The sequence below is a fragment of the Sebastes umbrosus genome, chromosome 17 (assembly GCF_015220745.1).
Source record: "Sebastes umbrosus isolate fSebUmb1 chromosome 17, fSebUmb1.pri, whole genome shotgun sequence".
NCBI classification, from domain to species: Eukaryota; Metazoa; Chordata; class Actinopteri; order Perciformes; family Sebastidae; genus Sebastes; species Sebastes umbrosus.
The window spans coordinates 26372217-26390343 of record NC_051285.1 but is presented as its reverse complement, the minus strand read 5'-3'; the positions used below and the strand labels follow the sequence as shown (position 1 = coordinate 26390343).

The window sequence follows — 18127 nt, the reverse complement described above, 5'->3', positions numbered from 1 at the left end:
AACTTAACAAACCTAATATTAATATAAAATAAGCCAGACGTGGAACCATTTGTATGTTAGACTTTTGTGTGTACCCGGATTGTTTATGGTGACGGACATAACAATGAGTGTTTACCTGGTTGTGTCGTTAGTTTTAGTCTATCTGGTTCTGATAAAATGCGTTTACTGGAGACACAGGAGGAGGTTTGCGGACTCGTTAATGAGTGTTTTGAAGAGCAGAGAGGCAGCCCTGTCTGTCAGAGATGATCTCAGAGCTCTGGTTGTTACAGCTCATCCGGATGATGAGTGTTTGTTCTTCTCTCCATCGATCATCAGACTGGTTGAGTCACAGGTCAGCGTTCATCTGCTGTGTTTATCTAAAGGTAAGGGAGACAGCACACTTCTGTCTGCACTAATAACACTAATGAGTCAATGTAAAGCTGTAGAAACATGAGGATTAGTCATAGCTAACAGAAAATAGTTTACAAAACATATAAGTAAGATTGCCTGTAAAGGAAAGTGAAACAGCAGCTCTCATACATATTTTAAGATAAGATAAGATATTCCTTTGTTAGTGTGTTACTGTTTTCAAGGTAGAAATACATTGCCAAATGAATCTAATACCTAATGATACACCAATAATATCTCACACACATCTTACACATACAGTACATTTAACACTAGTAATGAGTCTCATGTTACAGCAGTATGTTATATTATAAAACAGTAAGTGGCTGAAGAATACATATTGTATGTACAAAAAAACGTATAAAGGTAAAACACATTAAAAGATTAAGTTTTGTGACACCTGTTTGAGTAACCCTGGTCCTGTTCTGCTGCTCTCACACCAAACTCCACTCACAAATATGTCAATTTAATGAATGTTTATATATACTGGCAGACTGGCAACTACTCCAATATAAGATAAGATAAGATAAGATAAGATAAGATAAGATAAGATAAGATATTCCTTAATTAGTCCAGCAGCAAAGGGGATAGTGCAAAAAAACAAGATGCATCAGCTATAACATAGTAAAAAAAAAAGAGCTAAACAAAGTGTAACAAAATATGAACCATTTAAATAGAAGGAAGTATACAAATAGGAGCAGTATATACAGTATTGACAATAATAATAATAATATATATGTAACTTATAGTAACAATGTGTGCATTTCTATTATCAGTCTCAGGTTTGAAGGATGATTGGAATTATTATTATAGTGTGTGTGTGTGTGTGTGTGTGTGTGTGTGTGTGTGTGTGTGTGTGTGTGATTGACTGAACAACAGTTATGCACATAAAGGAAGTAATCTATTGTCCTGGACTGTTTTTGATTAAGCACTTCATTCATTCATTATTTTTTAAATGCTAAATATTGGTGCTATTATTAAGACCACTGAAAATACACAGAGATGAAAATATTTTCTATTTAAAGTCATACCATGTGGTGTCCACATAATTAATAACCTACAATTAGCATTCAGGAAGTTGATTGCTGGTGTTTACTTGTTCAGTTCAGTTCAGACAACTTTATTTATCCCCAAGTGGGCAATTCATTTGTAGCATTCCCAGGCCATACATCCATACATACAACAGACAACCAATAATTAGTAAAGTCAAAAGGAAACATATTAAAGGCATGGGGCAGTTGGAGGGACAAGTTACAATAAGAACCATATAAATACATAGGATTATAGCAATAAAAGCCAAGGGAAAAAATAAATAATAAGAAACAATAAATAAGAACAACATATCTTAAAATTCCTCTAATAACAGTCATTTAAAATGGGTATGGTCTGTGTTCAGCAGCTTAACAGCAGAAGGGATAAAGGACTTGGAGTAACGATTTGTTCTCTGATAATTTATTTGCTATCTCAGCCACCTGTTTCTCCCAGACTTGTGATTTTTGTGTGACTAAATCACTCCCTACTGTCAACTATTGTAGAGTTGAGGGTTAAGCCAGCCTTGTTTTTTCCCAGTGGAGTTTGGAAAGATTTCACAAGGTCAAGACTTGTTGAATTTTAGGTAAAATATGAAAATCAAAGAAAGAAGGGTGCACATTCAAAAATATGACAATCCCACAAAGTGAGTTACAGAGTTTCAACAGCAACTAATAAACAAGCGTTTCTGGGGTGACCTAAAGGCAATTTCCTCATGATAAATTATGAGCTACATAGAAGCATTGAAGTACAAATGTATTCTTTAGAAAGTAACGGCATTGTAGTATTACTAAAAACTATTAAACATGAATCACATCTGTGCAGCATTGTATTTCATTTAGATCCAACTTACCTGATATTAGAGGACCATTATTACGTAGCTAAAGAACATATAATATTTAAAAATCATTGAAAATGTTTCACCTAGACAGAAATCAGACTTATATTTATATTTTCCTTTCATTACGGTACATTTACAGCCTAATTTGTCCTCCAAATATTGTACAGGAAACTTCTACAATCAAGGAGCTCAACGTAAACAAGAACTTCTCAACAGCTGTGCCGTGTTGGGGATACCAGACTCCAGAGTCACCATAGTAGACCATAAGTAAGCGCCCGTCTGCACCAAACACACAAATTACAACATTTCAGTTGTGTGCCTTTAATGTTGAAAACACTGAGTTTGTGTTGGCTTGTAAGAATCGCTGGTGAATATTCAGATTTGTGTTAAATGTGCTGTACATGTTCATTGCTGACCCCCAATATAGCTAATTGTTAGCTAAAAAAATCTATAGACATAACGTGCTTATGCTGCCCTCAGTTCAGGAGTCAAGTCTCAGCATGTCTGTCTGTTGGAGCCCATCAGTCCCCTCCCCGCCACCCAGCGTCTATCAGAACAAATAGAGAGTTGACCACAAATCACACCCATCCATTCTCACCACAACAGAGCTGATCTAGCCCGGTATGATGTATTACTACCTCGGTGTCACAGAGGAAATAAATGAGTAGGCCTCAGAGGCCGTGATGGGTCCTTCCTGTGGGACACGGAGCTCCCTACAAAGCCTTTAAATTCCAAACTGAGTCTCAGTCTATCTACAGTATATATCTATTTATATATCCACATCTGAAAAGTATAGTAAAGCAAGTTTTAAAATTATAATTAAAACAGTCTATGTTTTTTGTTTACACACTTATTTAACATTTTAGTTAAAAAAAAAAAGAAACGTTGTCCTTAGTGGAACTATGACATTTGATTTCACCTGTAATGTTTGCACCACTGAGCTGTTTATTTGCTCTGATCTGTCTATCAACATGTTTGAGCAGACACGATGGATTATAAAGTGTCAATGATCTCTAAGGGGAAATTGGGTGCATTTGGATGACTCTAGGCTTTTTTTGGGGGGAGGGGAGGTCATCGCCTATTGATTGAATGACATTGTTTTCCTCTTCACTTCTAAATTTAAGTATTTTGGTGCTTAAATACAGTCCATTATTCATCTGAAGCCGCTGAGCCAGGTACTCAGATTTGCTGAAAACAAGCCTCAAACTTCCATGGTCCTTTTTTTTTGGCCAATTTTGGTCACATACCAAAGTGTTTTTTTTGTTTTGGCAACTTTTGAGCATATCTGCTTCTCAGATGGAGAGAATGAATTGAAGGGAGCTACTCAGTGTGTGTGGTTCCCCAACATTTTACTTAGTGGTAAGAAAATTGTTGCACATTCCAGCTTTGTTGCAGGAATGTGACAGTTCAAAGAAAAATTCTGACTTTTGTTTGCTAGCTCTCATTCATCTTTGAGTACTATAGAATCAAATGCATGATGAGGGGTTTTGACAGCAAATGAAAATGTATAATTTTACTGAACGCGAGGTCTGCGTTCTATTAGTCGATTAGTCGTCAAATCGGTCATTTTGGTCTTAGTCGACTAAGATTTATTTTGTTGATTAGTCAACAAAATCGTATGAGTGTTAGTCGACTAAGAATTTCTTTGGTTGAGGTCAGCCCTACTGAGCACCCATGGAAAGCCATAAATGGTGTATAGAACCACATTCAAAGCAGTGAGCAGAAGAACTAGGAGCCAGAACCTCGAACGGTATTTTTGGCCAAATTCTCAGGAAACTCGCTCTTCTTCTGTTTTCTTCTATGTTTTGCTGTTGATGCAGCTGTAAGGCTTTCAGTCTCCTGGCTCTGGTTATTGGCAAGGTCAAGTTACAGAGAAAGTAGTGGTAAAAGGTGATGGTGGAAAGGGGGGGATTTTTTTTTTTTCCCCCATGGATCAACCCCGCAGCTTCCCTTGAATATGTTTGGAGTTTCTAAGAACCTCGGGGACCGCCTACATGTGAGTCTCTACATGTTGGCTCACCAGGAGAGCTGCGTGAACTCTGGCACTAACCTGGAACTCACAGTAATAAGCTGGCAGTCTGCCCAGGTTGTCTGCCCTAGAGAACATAGTTGGTGTGTGTCTGTGTGTGTTTTCAAACACACGCACAGACTTCACAGTTTTATCTCCTTGTGCACACAGAATATAGCTGAACTTTGATCTCGGTGCTGTCTGCACTTCTGCTGGACTGGAGTGAAGCCCATTTTCCCTTTCTGTGTATTCTGTTGTTTGCCCAAAACACACACCTAATCAGCACTTTGTGAGAGCCCCACTCACTCTGTCCTCCCCCTCTGTTCCACCCCTCCTCATCCTCCTCCTCCTCCTCATCCTCCTCCTCCTCTTGTCCATGTCTGCTGAAGCCAACTGCCAAGGACTGTGGGATACATTTTGGCAATGCCCTGAGCAAAGCTAATGTAGGTCATTCCAAACTGTTTTTCTCTCGGTACATGTCTAGCCACACGTCGGCTTCGCTCTTAACCTTCTCTGCCCAAGTATGTGCAGATGTACATCTTTGACTTGACCTCTCCCTGTTTTTCTTGCCGGCCATTTTTATTGTGCACAAAGAAAGAAAAATATGCAGCGCAAAAGTTGGCGCCCAGTCCGTTTTTCCATGTTTACACATCGAATAGAATAGAAGCTAGAACATTTGAATAGAAATGAAAGCCCTGTGCATCTTATCAACAGCTGGAGGCGAATGCAGCTCAGCTGCAGCACTGATCCCCAACTCTAGAGTTTAGCAGTGAAGTCATCACACATAATTTCAAGCATAATAGCTATGAAAATGAGCACCTTGGCCCAACTCCTGAGACTTTTATATAATGCTATCAAAGGACAAATCCTGGAGCAGATCCTCAGAGTTTGTGGGCTCAATATATTTGCCTTGAGTTTATGCCAGGCTGGGTATCACTTCTTTGAAATGCGAACACAAACCAGGAAGTGTGTTGTACCTTGGAGAGTCAGCCTTGACACTTGTCACTGTCTACTTAGTTAGACTGCAGTTCACTTGTTCGCTTTGTTGTCACAGTTTTGCATAATATCCATCTTAATGAGTCATTTGGTCTTATGATGACATTTCAGATCTTGTCTTGGTTAAAATTAATGTAATCCTGGCAGTGTATTGGCTGAGTTTTTTTACCTTTAGGAGCTGTTTTTCTATGAATGGGTCCCTGTTTTGGTTATTTTGGACATGTGACGCGATTTACCTTTCTGCCAATGGTTTCACACTATACCAATGATCCGCAGGGGGTGGTAACACAGCGAGATATGCAGTAATGCACCAGCAAAGGCAGTGTGGAAGATGACGGTTGTCGAGTAAACATGGATGTAAACAATGCAGGATTTAAAATACTTAAAACACTTTAATTGACATTGTCTTAATACATGTGAAGTGACATCAAGATTAGGGCTGCAACTAACGATTATTTTCATTGTCGATTAATCTGACGATTATTTTCTCGGTTAGTCAATTAACTGTTTGGTCTGGAAAAGGGTGAAAAATGTCGATAAGCATTTCCCAAGACCAAGATGACGTCCTCAAATGTCTTGTTTTGTTCACAGCTTAAAGATATTCAGTTTACTGTCATAAAGGACTGAAGAAACCAGCAAATATTCACAATTAAGAAGCTGGAATCATAGAATTTTTACTTTTTGTTTCTTAAAAACAGAAATGAGCAAAGAAAATAGTACCAGACTAGATGAATGTCTATATTTCTTTCCAATGTGGCCATTATGTACTATCATCTTGATCATCAGGTAGTGTGACGGATCCACTGGACTTTTCTTTTCTCAACTTCACAACAATCTAGCACACGGCGTGGGTTTACGTTTCATAATGACAGATCTGGGCGAGACATGCTCACTCAATAACTACAGCCTATGGAATACCAGGAATAACACGTGAATTATGTATTAAAATAGGATTTTCCCTTTAATGCTCACTGAATAGGACAGCTGTGTAGACAGTATCTGGGGCCCCAGTGCATGTTGGGGCCTTTGTGATCAAGCTCGATCTGAGTACGCTCTGCTGCCTCTCCACTTGCACTGGCTTGACCTCTGTCTGCTCCCTGGACTCGATTAGAGCTGCTCACTGCACAAATCCAGCCATTCCCACTTCTTCATTACATTATCAATCAGGCGGAACTGACCCTCAACTCTCTATCTCACCCGCCTCTTTTCTTTCGGACGACTCTGTCCATGATAGCATACTTCAGATTTACTTTAGTTAGAGAAATCTTTACTCAGAGGTCAATCACAAACTGAAAGCTTTTGTTTTTGATTGGTGTAATTCTCTGTATGGATGTAAACAAAGCGCTCAGCACTAGTTTCTGGAGAGGAAAGCTGCAGTAACACCGAATCCCCCACACAAGGTTTAAATATACATTGATTAGAGGTAAAAATAGCCCTGGCTAATTTATAAGCACATGGCAGGGCGCGGTAAATAGTGGTGAGATGTTCCAGCCTTGCCACTGACCTCCGGCTGTGCTTTTATCCTGGATACATTTGTCACACACTGGCCTCTGCATAGTCAAATGGTTGCTTTTTCCCATTTACTGAATCCTGCGGCCGGCAACAAACCGTCATCTTGTCTCGTTAGATTGATCTTTCTCTGCTCAACTTACTTTCAAAACAACAATAACAGCATTATTTCCATGGTTAACGGCATTATTTCAAGGGTTATATTCATGACAGTTTATTACCTCGACATGAGTGATTATTAAACAAAGCCTGCAGCCACAAATGTCTCTGAATCATTGGCGTTGTTACTATAGTTGTAACGGCCTTATTACAGTGTAATATTGTGGGCGTGCTGTCAGTCTGTAGTGGCATCTCAGCCGTTCCAAGCAGGACATATAATCTGACTGTGTGGATAGAAGTCTGGCAGTTTCACAGGCCTGTGGTCCATGTGACCAGACTAAACAAGCCTTCTCTAACACACACACACTCCCACACACACACATACACACACACACACACACACACACACACACACACACACCGAATCCCCTTACTTACTGGGCCAAAGTTCAACAACTGCATACAGATGCCTGCAAGCAATTAGACCTCCACATGCAAAGCTACTAAGGGGGAGCTGGGGAGGTTACTTTAGGACATTTTGCACTGTTGCCATGGCGAAGCTGACACTCAGCCTGCATCCTGCTTGAGAAAGGTCAGGTGTCTTGTGTCTTTTGTTCATTTTTCTTTTCTTTTTTTTTGCCCTCCCCCCCTCCGTGCAGGCTTGTGCTGCTCAGCTGCAGTTGTTAAGGAAAAATGCCTAAAATAATAAATGAATAAACTAGGGCTGCCAATCGATTAAGATATTTAATCCCGATTAATCACGTGATTGTCCATAGTTAATCGAGATTAATCGCAAATTAATCACACTTTTTTATCTGTTCAAAATATCCCTTAAAGGGAGATTTGTCAAGTATTTAATTCTCTTATCAACATGGGAGTGGGCAAATATACTTGCTTTATACAAATGTATATATTTATTATTGGAAATCAATTAACAACACAAAACAATGACAAATATTGTCCAGAAACCCTCACAGGTACTGCTTTCAGCATAAAAAATATGCTCAAATCATAACATGGAAAACTGCAGCCCAACAGGCAACAACAGCTGTCAGTGTGTCAGTGTGCTGACTTGACTATGACTTGCCCCAAACTGCATGTGATTATGATAAAGTGGGCATGTCTGTAAAGGGGAGACTCGTGGGTACCCATATAACCCATTTTCATTCACATATCTTGAGGTCAGAGGTCAAGGGACCCCTGTGAAGATTGCCATGCCAGTTTTTCCTCGTCAAAATTTAGCGTAACTTTGGAGCGTTATTTAACCTCCTTCACGACAAGCTAGTATGACATGGTTTGTACCAATGGATTCCTTAGGTTTTTTATAGTTTCATATGATGCCAGTATCTTCACTCTAGCTTAAAACTGCCCACTACAACTTAAAAACTGCAAGTTGCGTTAATGCGTTAAAGAAATAAGTGGCGTTAAAACAAATTTGCGTCAACGCGTTTTTATCGCGGTAACTTTAACAGCCCTAGAATAAAAACAAAAGTGAGAAAAAAGTGCAACATTAAAGTGTAGTATTGGGACATTAGGCTCATGTTTTATTAATTTAGGCAGCATTAAACATTGGTTTAGATAAGATTCAATTTCCCTGTGCCATCCTACTCACACACACACACACAATCCTTATGATGTGTCACTGGTATCAAAGTGTCAAAGCAGTGCATTCACACAATGACAGACAGTTTTAAACTATCTCTGAACCCCCGACCCCCCCAGCCCAACCCTCCTCCCTGTGTGACATAGCCGACCCCCACCCCACCACCCCCCGCACCAAAGCCTGACCCTCACATCACTGGCAGCCAATAGATTTGTGGCCTAATCCATCACTTCCCTCCGCCAGCTCAACTGTCCTGGCTCATTGATAGCAACAAAGGGGAGGGGAGCAACTGCTGACACACCCCCGAAAACCCACCCCCACTTTACACACTTATTTATATATATATACATGCATGCACTGTCACGCCACCCATGTGCTAACCCGAGTGTACAACAACACATCACGTCATTCTCAAACCAAAGACCCCCACGCAGTTTAGGTCAGTTTCCTTTTGCTGGTTGTGTTTTTGATCAACATAAATCAGAGAAATCATAACTGGTGAACAAACTGGATCCGATCCACTTCCAATGCATCCCCTCAGGACTTTGCTTTTTTATGTGAACTGTGTTGGCATATTCGAGTCTGTTTGAGTAGGTTTTTTTGTGTGGCTGGTTTCTCTTTGAGTTCAAGCGGGACGTTGAACAAGCAATGCTTTTTAGTTTCCAAACGGAGAAAAAAAATCAGTTATTATATGTGCCAAAAGGAGAGTCTATGCCTGTTTAGTAGGCCAAGAGCTTGAGCTGGCAAAGTGTGATGTTTGATGTGTATGCTCTGTGTTGTCTCCAGGCTGTAGTTTCAGATGATGCTAAGGGCCGTCCGACCCTTCACCCCCCCGGGCTTCCCAGCGCTCCCCCCGTGTTTGCATTCCGTAACAGCCCTTTTTCAAACGCTGGCTTAAATCTGCACTGCAGAAATCTAGGACTGCTCAGCCTAAGCAACACAAAGCATGTACAATCATTTCTGCAATAATTCAACCGTGCAATACTCTGTCATTAATACTGAATTTATACATTACATTTCAAGAAATATTCTTATTTAATTGTTATTTATACCATTCTTGCGTTTATATTTAACACACTTAATAGATCCCACTTCTCATAATTTTGTAATTACTTATTTGCAGTGTGGTTTGTTATATATTGCATGTATTAAATCAGCCATGGGTAGAATTTGAGCAAATATATGATTAAAAAAAATTATTAAACAGTCAATATATCCTGACAGTAATGCATGAGACGGGTAATCTTAAAAAAAATACGTTCCTTTGTGTCCTCCGGTGTCTCCCGTCACGGGCTACATTTTTAAAGCCTGAAAACAGAGCCATGAGGAGGTGCAGAAGTCTAGTTTTCTCTCAGAACACTTGAATTACAATATGCTGAAAGGTTATTATGGAATTTTTGCCCAATGACGCCAAAAACATTCTGCCTACTGCCACTTTAATGCAAATATTTGTACTTATATTCTCATTTATTTTTTTATTTTTTATATTTACTTACATTTCTCGACATATATATTGCGTTATATATTGTAACATTATGTACATGATTTTCATGTTACCTTTATTTCTATATCCTTACATTTCTGCAGACACAATGCACTCCTGTTCCTCAGTAAAACACTGTTGTAATATTACTGTTAACTCGGTAAATAACCAGTGTCTTTTATTTTGCCCCTCCAGAAAACTCCCAGACGATCCCAAAGCAGAATGGAGCGTCTCACTGGTCTCTTCTCTAATTGCGCAGCACATGAGAGCTCACTCCTTCAACATGGTACGCTCAGCTCTGAGCTGAATTCTTGCCTCCCTAAGCAGTCACTTTTCTGTCGACTCCTATTAGATGCTAACACACAATTTCCCTGCCATTCTGTGTACAAGATGTGTGTACGTTTTGTTCTGGGGGTTTTTTTACGCATTGGCACCACAGCTCCCTAGCTCATTATCCCAGTTGCACTGTGGTCTGCGTAATAATCCTGTCAGCCGGCGTCTCTTTTTGTCCGACTCAAGACTGTATTTTCAACCTCCCTTGAAAAACGAGGGGAAATGGCCTCTGCCCCAGTAGAAAGTTTGGATTCAATTTCGGTGTTTACACAGAGATTCTTATCTGCCCCGGTTCCGCACTATTAGCTAATGGGAATGTGGTTAATTTAGAATAAAAAGCATTTTCATCCGGTGTACCTCAACAACAGCAAAAATAGTCAAACGCTCTGAGAAGTAGGCAAATAAAGAATAACAACAAGCCATGGTTCTTTAGGGAAGACGATTACACACAGCTAGGTTATTCTATGCTGTAGTTGCTGATCTCTTTCTGTTATCAAAGACAACAAACAAACACACCGTCTCCTCCCATCCTGTCGGGCTCAGCAGTGAAAAATGCCTCTGGACCAAAAAGTAAGCAAGAGAGTGAATATATGCAGCAAAAAGGCACAGAGAAAATTTTCCTGCTCTTAAAACTTGTTTCCTTGGTCTGACACCATGCCATTCCCTTGTTTTCCATATACAAGCCAACAAGAATGAGGAGAAAGTTCACTCGTTACTTATAATATGTGGTTGGGAGCTTAAATTTGTGCTTGATTGCAACGACATAGTCATGGTAGAATACGCCTGAGCATAGCAAACGCCAAGTCTTTAGTCAAGCACTTTTTCTTTCCCTTTGACCTGATTTTTTTTTTTCACTTGCTTCCTCTGGTGTGCAAGCATGCACACAGAAAAAGGCTTTTAAATATCAGTTGTGAGCTGCCAAGCAGCTCCACAGTCAGACACAGAAACCCGTCCACTAACCCAAGAAAAATCTGTTGCCTCCATTTATTTAAATTCTCTTTTAGATACCCAGATGCTGGCGTTTTCACCCACACAATGAGATATTTTGTTGTTTCAGGTGCTGACCTTCGATGGGAGTGGAGTGAGCGGCCATGCCAATCACACAGCCGTCCATAAAGCTGTCAGGTACTGACTGAACTTTAAAGCTTCGCCATCAGAAAACGTTTTTTTTTACAATCCTCATCTTAAAGATGCCATCCTCGGGGGATATTATGTGGCTTACACATGCACACAGAAACCAGCCCACCCCATAGTCGTAAAACACTGTCCAGGAAAATGCAGAACATTTAGACTCCCATCAACATCCATCTTTCCAAATGTTTCCCCCACAAAGACACACACACACACACACGGCATGTTTTTTTAGAATCGGCCTGTTACATAGCTGAGAGGTCATCCAAACAGAGTCCTCAGAGGCACTCGGCTTTGCTCCCAGAGAGCAGCAGTAAATCCTGTCCCTGAAGTGGTGAGGTGGGAGGGCAGCTCTGGTTTGGAGAGGCCGACCAAGCGAGTTGCATCAGACTATTGGTTTATTAGAAATGTGTTTTTCACTATGAAGTGTGTACGTTGCCGTGTCCCCATGGTGCACTGATGCCTTAATTGTCTGGCGTGCTAGTCATGCTCTTTTCCCTCACTGAGCCTGTATGGCCCTCTGTCAATCTGTGGGCCTCATCTGTTGATAAGATGTTCACTCTCCAAATCTCATGATTCCCATTAGGCTGGAACCCAGAGGGGCTGTGCACTAGTTTTTTCTCTGTGCTCTAAATGTCAATGGTTTGTTGTTGGTTTTTTTTTTGTCAGCATGTTAACAGCCATTGGATATGTAAACGCAAGTTTGGAGGTAAACTTGACTGTGCTACAGCACTCAATCCAACCTGACCTGAAACAGACACAATAGTGGATATTTAGCAGTAGCTTGGCTTACAATCATTGACTTCTCACTCTAATCAGTGTAACCAAAACTCTAATCTCAGTTAAATATTATCAGGTAGAAACACCACACCATGGCTATTTTTCGTAGAGGTTGCCAACACAAACCCCGTCAGTAAGATGTATCATCTCTTTGACCTTTTCAGTTGATAACATTGTTCTTTTTCTCCTCTTGCAGCCATCTCGCTACCACTGGACAAGTACCCAATGGTAATGGTGACACAAAGAATACTTTTAAGAGGTTTATAATTTGAAACATTTGTATCACGGGTTGGATTTACTGGTCACTCTCGGAAAAGTCGTCAGTAAAAGTAAAAATTCTTGAGCAGTAAACTTAATCCCAGTTGGTGAAGTACGATGACAATGAGTACACAAGGTCAGAAAAAAAGTTGTATTCATTATTAAGCTTTAAGTAGCACAGACGAGGCAGAATGACTTCCTCACATCAGTAGCACCACCTCTCCAGTAGAGAACCCTGGAAAGTGCTGTAAACACTGGCTCAGGCTGGGTATTTTGTTAATGTACGGCGCCCTCTTCTGGTCAAAAGGGTTGCATGAGTCCTGTGCCTCCTCTATACATTTTGGTCTGCTGGTGGCAGCATGAGGCCAGTTGGGTCATATTAGAAACACCAGTTGCAATAGAAAAGTTTGTTTTTCACCTCAAACTGGTTGGTTTAATTCCAAACGTTCATAGTTTCAAACTTCAATATTAAAATCAGCACATCTGTCTCGGCATGATCAAAATGTATGCCAATTTGTCTTTTAATTCCTCTTGCTGAACATTAGGTTGCTTCTGAAAGGTGTTATGATGATGCCACAGAGAGGAAAAGTAGGACAGAGAAGGGACAACATGTTACGACAGGCTGAGAGGCTCATTACTGTGTTACTAGTTGGGTAAACATTAAGGCCCACAGAGCACACCGCATTACAGTAGTCAGCGTGATAAGAAACAAGCATAGCAGGCCGGAGCAGTTAATCATATATGAGATCTCAACGGCAGGGAGGCATTATCGTCTCAGTCCCGAGACCACAGCAAGCACACACTTTATCTAGGACTTCAGCCTGCCAGGCCCTCTTTAGCCTTCAGCGAGCAATCTAAGTGCTATTAATCACGTTCACGCTGGTTATTTATTACCACGCATTTACACTTCACCTGTTCAACTGGTCTTAGTGTAGCCTCTAGGGGAGGTGGGAGAGAATAAGGCCCAACGTGATTGTAGTAAGCCTCTTCACCCGGCTGCACTCCCTTTCTCCTTAACAACAGCTTTTAGCCTCTTGTGCCCCACAAACTCGTGCTGTATGACGAAGGTTATAGTTGAATAATTCTGTACTATAATAACACTCTGTGCTCTGTTATATAAAGTGATATTTTTATAGTGGGTTATCAAAAGCACTTCAACTTCCAGTCGTTCTCATATTCTTAATCATACAACTGCAACACAAATGCTGCACAGTCACAGTGTCAAACAGAAGCCTTGTATAACCTGAGAGAGTGGCCTAGTTAACGGTCTGCTGCTGCTGCAGTGAACGTTTAACATATTAACAGCTGACTGGGTCTCTTGTCTGTCCTCCCCAGACTGCTGTTTGCTCTCCCTGGTGACCGTTGGCCTCCTCAGGAAGTACATCTCCTTCCTGGAGCTTCCCTTCAGCTGGCTGCTGCCCTCATGCCTCCGCTGTCTTATAGGCTCACAGGGCTACAGGCGAGCCAAAGTAAGCCTCGAAAAGGACAGTTTGTTGGCGAGACGTGTCACGGTCTACTATTAGAGGGCACACATGTGTCTAGCACATTTTAACAAGGGATATTATACACAGTGTGTGTGCTGAAGAAGCAAGAGTGAGACGCTGCAGCAAAGTGAGGAGTTGAGGTTTGAACTTCTGTCTAATCATGCTAATATTATAGTAAGAAATAAATACATTAACACTAAGCAGCAGATAGATTATGACCACTATTTGCTAAGGCTGTGTATTGGCAAGAATCTGGCATTGCAATACGTATCATGATACAAGGCTTACAATTCAATATATTGCGATTAGGGCTGTCAGTCGATTAAAATATTTAATCGTGATTAATCGCATGATTGTCCATCGTTAATCTCTCTCTGTTCAAAATGTACCTTAAAAGGACATTTGTCCAGTATTTTAAACTCTTATCAACATGGGAGTTTGCAAATATGCTGCTTTATGCAAATGTATGTATATATTTATTATTGGAAATCAATTAACAACACAAAACAATGACAGATATTGTCCAGAAACCCTCACAGGTACTGCATTTAGCATAAAAATATGCTCAAATCATAACATGGCAAACTCAAGCCCAACAGGCAACAACAGCTGTCAGTGTGTCAGTGTGCTGACTTGCTCCAAACTGCATGTGATTATCATAAAGTGGGCATGTCTGTAAAGAGGAGACTCGTGGGTACCCATAGAACCCATTTATATTCACATATCTGGAGGTCAGAGGTCAAGGGACCCCTTTGAAAATGGCCATGCCAGTTTTTCCTCACCAAAATTTACCGTAAGTTTGGAGCGTTATTTAACCTCCTTCGAAAATAAGATCAAGGAGATCTGCATAGCATTTATCACAGTCCCTGTAACATCCAACATCATAGCACTACTTTGAGAGGGTGCGTATCTTTGCAGTAAGCATTGACAAAGTTAATCTTTGCACATAAACTATTGATTAAAAAGCAATGGTGCTTTTCAGAATCGACACAGTATCAGAAAACATAATATTGCAATATTTTCTTACACCCCTACTATTGGCTGTTAATTGGGATCTCACAATAACATATTGTGATTCATATAAACCCTCTTTTCTTTTTCAGGACGCCATGTTTTGTCACCGCACTCAGCTCCTGTGGTTTCGTTACCTCTACATCGCCTTCTCCCGATACATGTTCGTCAACACATTCCAGATTATCCCACAAGGACCAAAGAACCTGAAGATCTATTGAGTTGATCTCATCCAGATGCACTGATTGTTACTGCAGGTGTCCCACCGCCTAACCTCTCGATTACTGAGTGGATTTAGTTTACAAGATACTCTGATGCTCTGATGAGCTGTTTTGCTCACTGTGAATAGAGATTTCTTCAGTACTTCATGGGCTAGAAAGTGGCCTGAATATTTTAAGCACTTTCCGTTAAAAAAAGCTGACTAAAATTTTGAAATACTGTAATAAAAACTTCTTATGCGTTTTCTGCTAGAGAAACATCTTTATTGTCATTACACTGTATAAAAACAACACTAGGGTTTGAATGAGTTGAGCGTTTTTTTCCATCTTATAATGTGAAAGATTGTTGAAAATACTGTACAGTGTTTCTAGATTAAACAAAAGCTTGATTCTTATATCACAGTGGTGTCATTGTGTTTCTCTAAGCTGTGTGTCTGGTGCAGGTTTAGACATATCTCTGATGCTCTTGTGAGCTTGCATGCTTTCTTCCCACTTCTCCCCACAAAACTTCTCCACTGTGACACTGTGGACGGTACCTGGATCCAGACAGTGCGGAGCGACACCTGGGGAGAAAAACAACAACGGTTATTTACATATGAACAAAACAGTCCGTTTTCTCAGCACATTTTTGGCTTTACCGGCACAAAAATATTAGGTTTCATGGGTGGTTTCTTGATATCATCGTTAACCGTTATAGATCATTTATCTGTTGTTGTGAACATAACATTTCTGTTTTCTACAAATACCAAAGATATGAGGCATTAACCTGGGGCGGTTAGTTTGGAGTAAACACAGGATGTAAGTTTACAACACATGAGAACGTTGTGACTGTGTCAGCAGTTTGCGGTCATACCGTATCCATCAGGGTTGGAGCGTGGACTGTAGAAACTTTGAACTCCACAGGTTTTACAGAAGGTGTGTTTAGCAACGTGAGTGTTGAACGTGTACGTGGTCAGATTATCTGACCCCTGGGAAGAAAAAACAAATCATTCACTTAAAAATGCTCTTCTGGTTTATAAGTTAAATTGTATAAAATGTTTTTCTTTAAGTTTACTACCTGTAAGAGTGTGAAGTGACTTTTTGGAACAATGAAATGATGGTTTTGTTTCTTTGTGCAAATGCTACAGCTGGAGAAACAGACACAAATCAGTGTATAAAGTGTACAAGCAACAAAACATTGTTTGAAATCTCTTTAACATGATGACAGTTTTGGGATGCATCTTATTTTTTTTATCTAAACTTAAAAATGTGCTACCTATGAATTTTAGATTTAAAATAATATATGTCTTCGACAAACTTGTTTTTCTTTGTACAAACATTTATTATTTAAAATTATGAGACAATATGATTGAACTTAATATCCATACTTGCACTGGAAAACATGGAGGTCTGGGGAACTCAAGACTTCAAATCTAACAGCCCCACAGTGGCAGCCGCCTGCATGCTTCACGAGATCCATTCTGTGGGTACAAAGAAAATAACAAACCGTCATATAGATAGATAGATAGATAGAAATGCACACGAAAATAGGAAGGAAAATACACAGTAAATATATATATATCAACAGTAGAGATTTATATCAATGGTATACGCAATATAAAAAATATATTAGAATACACTATAAACATACCAGACTACTACAATTAGCTTAAAAAATATAAAATATAAACAGAATAACAATAACATACTATATACAAAATATGCAAAGTTCCAATTTTGTTTGAAAACAACATTTTTAATCCATATGTTCATATTTGAGTATTACTTCGGTCACTTTGATGTCAACAAGAGAAGGAACAGGAATGTATTTACCAAACTCTTCAATGAAGCTCTGATGAAACGTGGCGTGACGTGTTGCTTGTGAAACCTGTTGACGTGGAAATGAACGTCACACCTAGAGCAGCTCCAGTGACCCCGCTGAGGAAAACACAATGACCACCAATCAAACTGATAAGGGTGACATTTACATTAAAAAGCCTCTTTGCTTTTGAACCCATTCACTGCTATAGATGTGGACACTGAATATGTCAGTTAAATTCACCTTTAAGAAAAGCCAACAGACACTTTTATTTCATGTGATAATAGTGTCCACAGCACTCGGCCCGGACTTCGTCCTGAAAGATTGTTTTTTCCTGGAACACTTTGAGGCAGTCCATAATTATTCCAAGCAAGGGGCAGGGCAAAGTACAGCAGACTTGCACAAACACATTCCTCAGAGGTTGAACTAGTTCAGCCAGACGCCCAGCTCTGTGTTGGAAAGCTCAGGCGTAGTGCATCACGGGTGGGGTGTCATATGACAGGGTGCTGGAGGGGAGGGGTGGAGTAAGGGAATGCTGTGACCCAAATACATAAATTAGGACTCTCCCAGCTGTATCATATCTGTGATCCCAAAAATAGGACCCCAGTGGGCCACAGACTCCCATCTGAGCTTTTGATTTCATCTAGTTTGCAGCGCCGAAGTTGTCTGTCGCTTAATACTGGTGGGAGCCAAACCACTGGTCAGTAGTTGGACATTTTATTTATCTTGCCATAAGACCAAGACCCCCAAGACCACTGACTTAAATCTCAGATGCTAAGTGTGTTTAATAAGCTGGGTCAGGTCACTCCAGGAACATAACACAAAACATACTGTACCACTGTTCTCTAGTATCACCTGGGCGTACCTGGGCGTTGATGTCATACCACGTAGTTGAACTTGTGAGGACAAGCCCTTTCTGTGAACTTTACATAACATTAATAATGCCTTGAGATAAATAACTCAAGAAATTAACAAGAAAGATAGAAAACATTTATGAACTGATGTCAGTTATTCAGCTTGAGCCATGAAAATAACAATATGCCTACTAAGATATCATATTGTGTCTCGTCAGGAAACATAATGTTGCTTTCGGAGTGAGGGAGAATTGTGTTAACACTGTAAAACAATCTGCTTGTGAGTGTTTTCTTTAGTCCCGTCA

The 18127-nt window shown here is 40.1% G+C and overlaps 2 protein-coding genes across 3 annotated transcripts; one reads left to right on the top strand and one right to left on the bottom strand.

Moving 5' to 3' along the window:
* Positions 1–98: 98 nt before the first annotated feature.
* Positions 99–15567, top strand: pigl (phosphatidylinositol glycan anchor biosynthesis, class L). 2 transcript variants are annotated; one of them, XM_037749283.1, is made up of 7 exons: positions 99–362; positions 2425–2524; positions 10151–10241; positions 11346–11413; positions 12396–12427; positions 13793–13926; positions 15045–15567. In XM_037749283.1, exons 1-7 carry the CDS (start codon positions 104–106, stop codon positions 15171–15173), a joined length of 813 nt encoding a protein of 270 aa, XP_037605211.1. In that variant the 5' UTR covers positions 99–103; the 3' UTR covers positions 15174–15567. The 2 variants fall into 2 exon arrangements, with proteins under 2 accessions (XP_037605211.1, XP_037605212.1); XM_037749284.1 differs by lacking the exon at positions 12396–12427.
* Positions 15413–17406, bottom strand: cenpv (centromere protein V). The gene is made up of 6 exons (XM_037749286.1): positions 17212–17406; positions 16983–17087; positions 16538–16630; positions 16228–16297; positions 16024–16138; positions 15413–15733 (listed from the first exon to the last, which is right to left on the bottom strand). The coding sequence occupies exons 3-6, from the start codon at positions 16627–16629 to the stop codon at positions 15579–15581; spliced, it is 432 nt and encodes a 143-aa protein (XP_037605214.1). The 5' UTR covers position 16630; positions 16983–17087; positions 17212–17406; the 3' UTR covers positions 15413–15578.
* Positions 17407–18127: the final 721 nt, after the last annotated feature.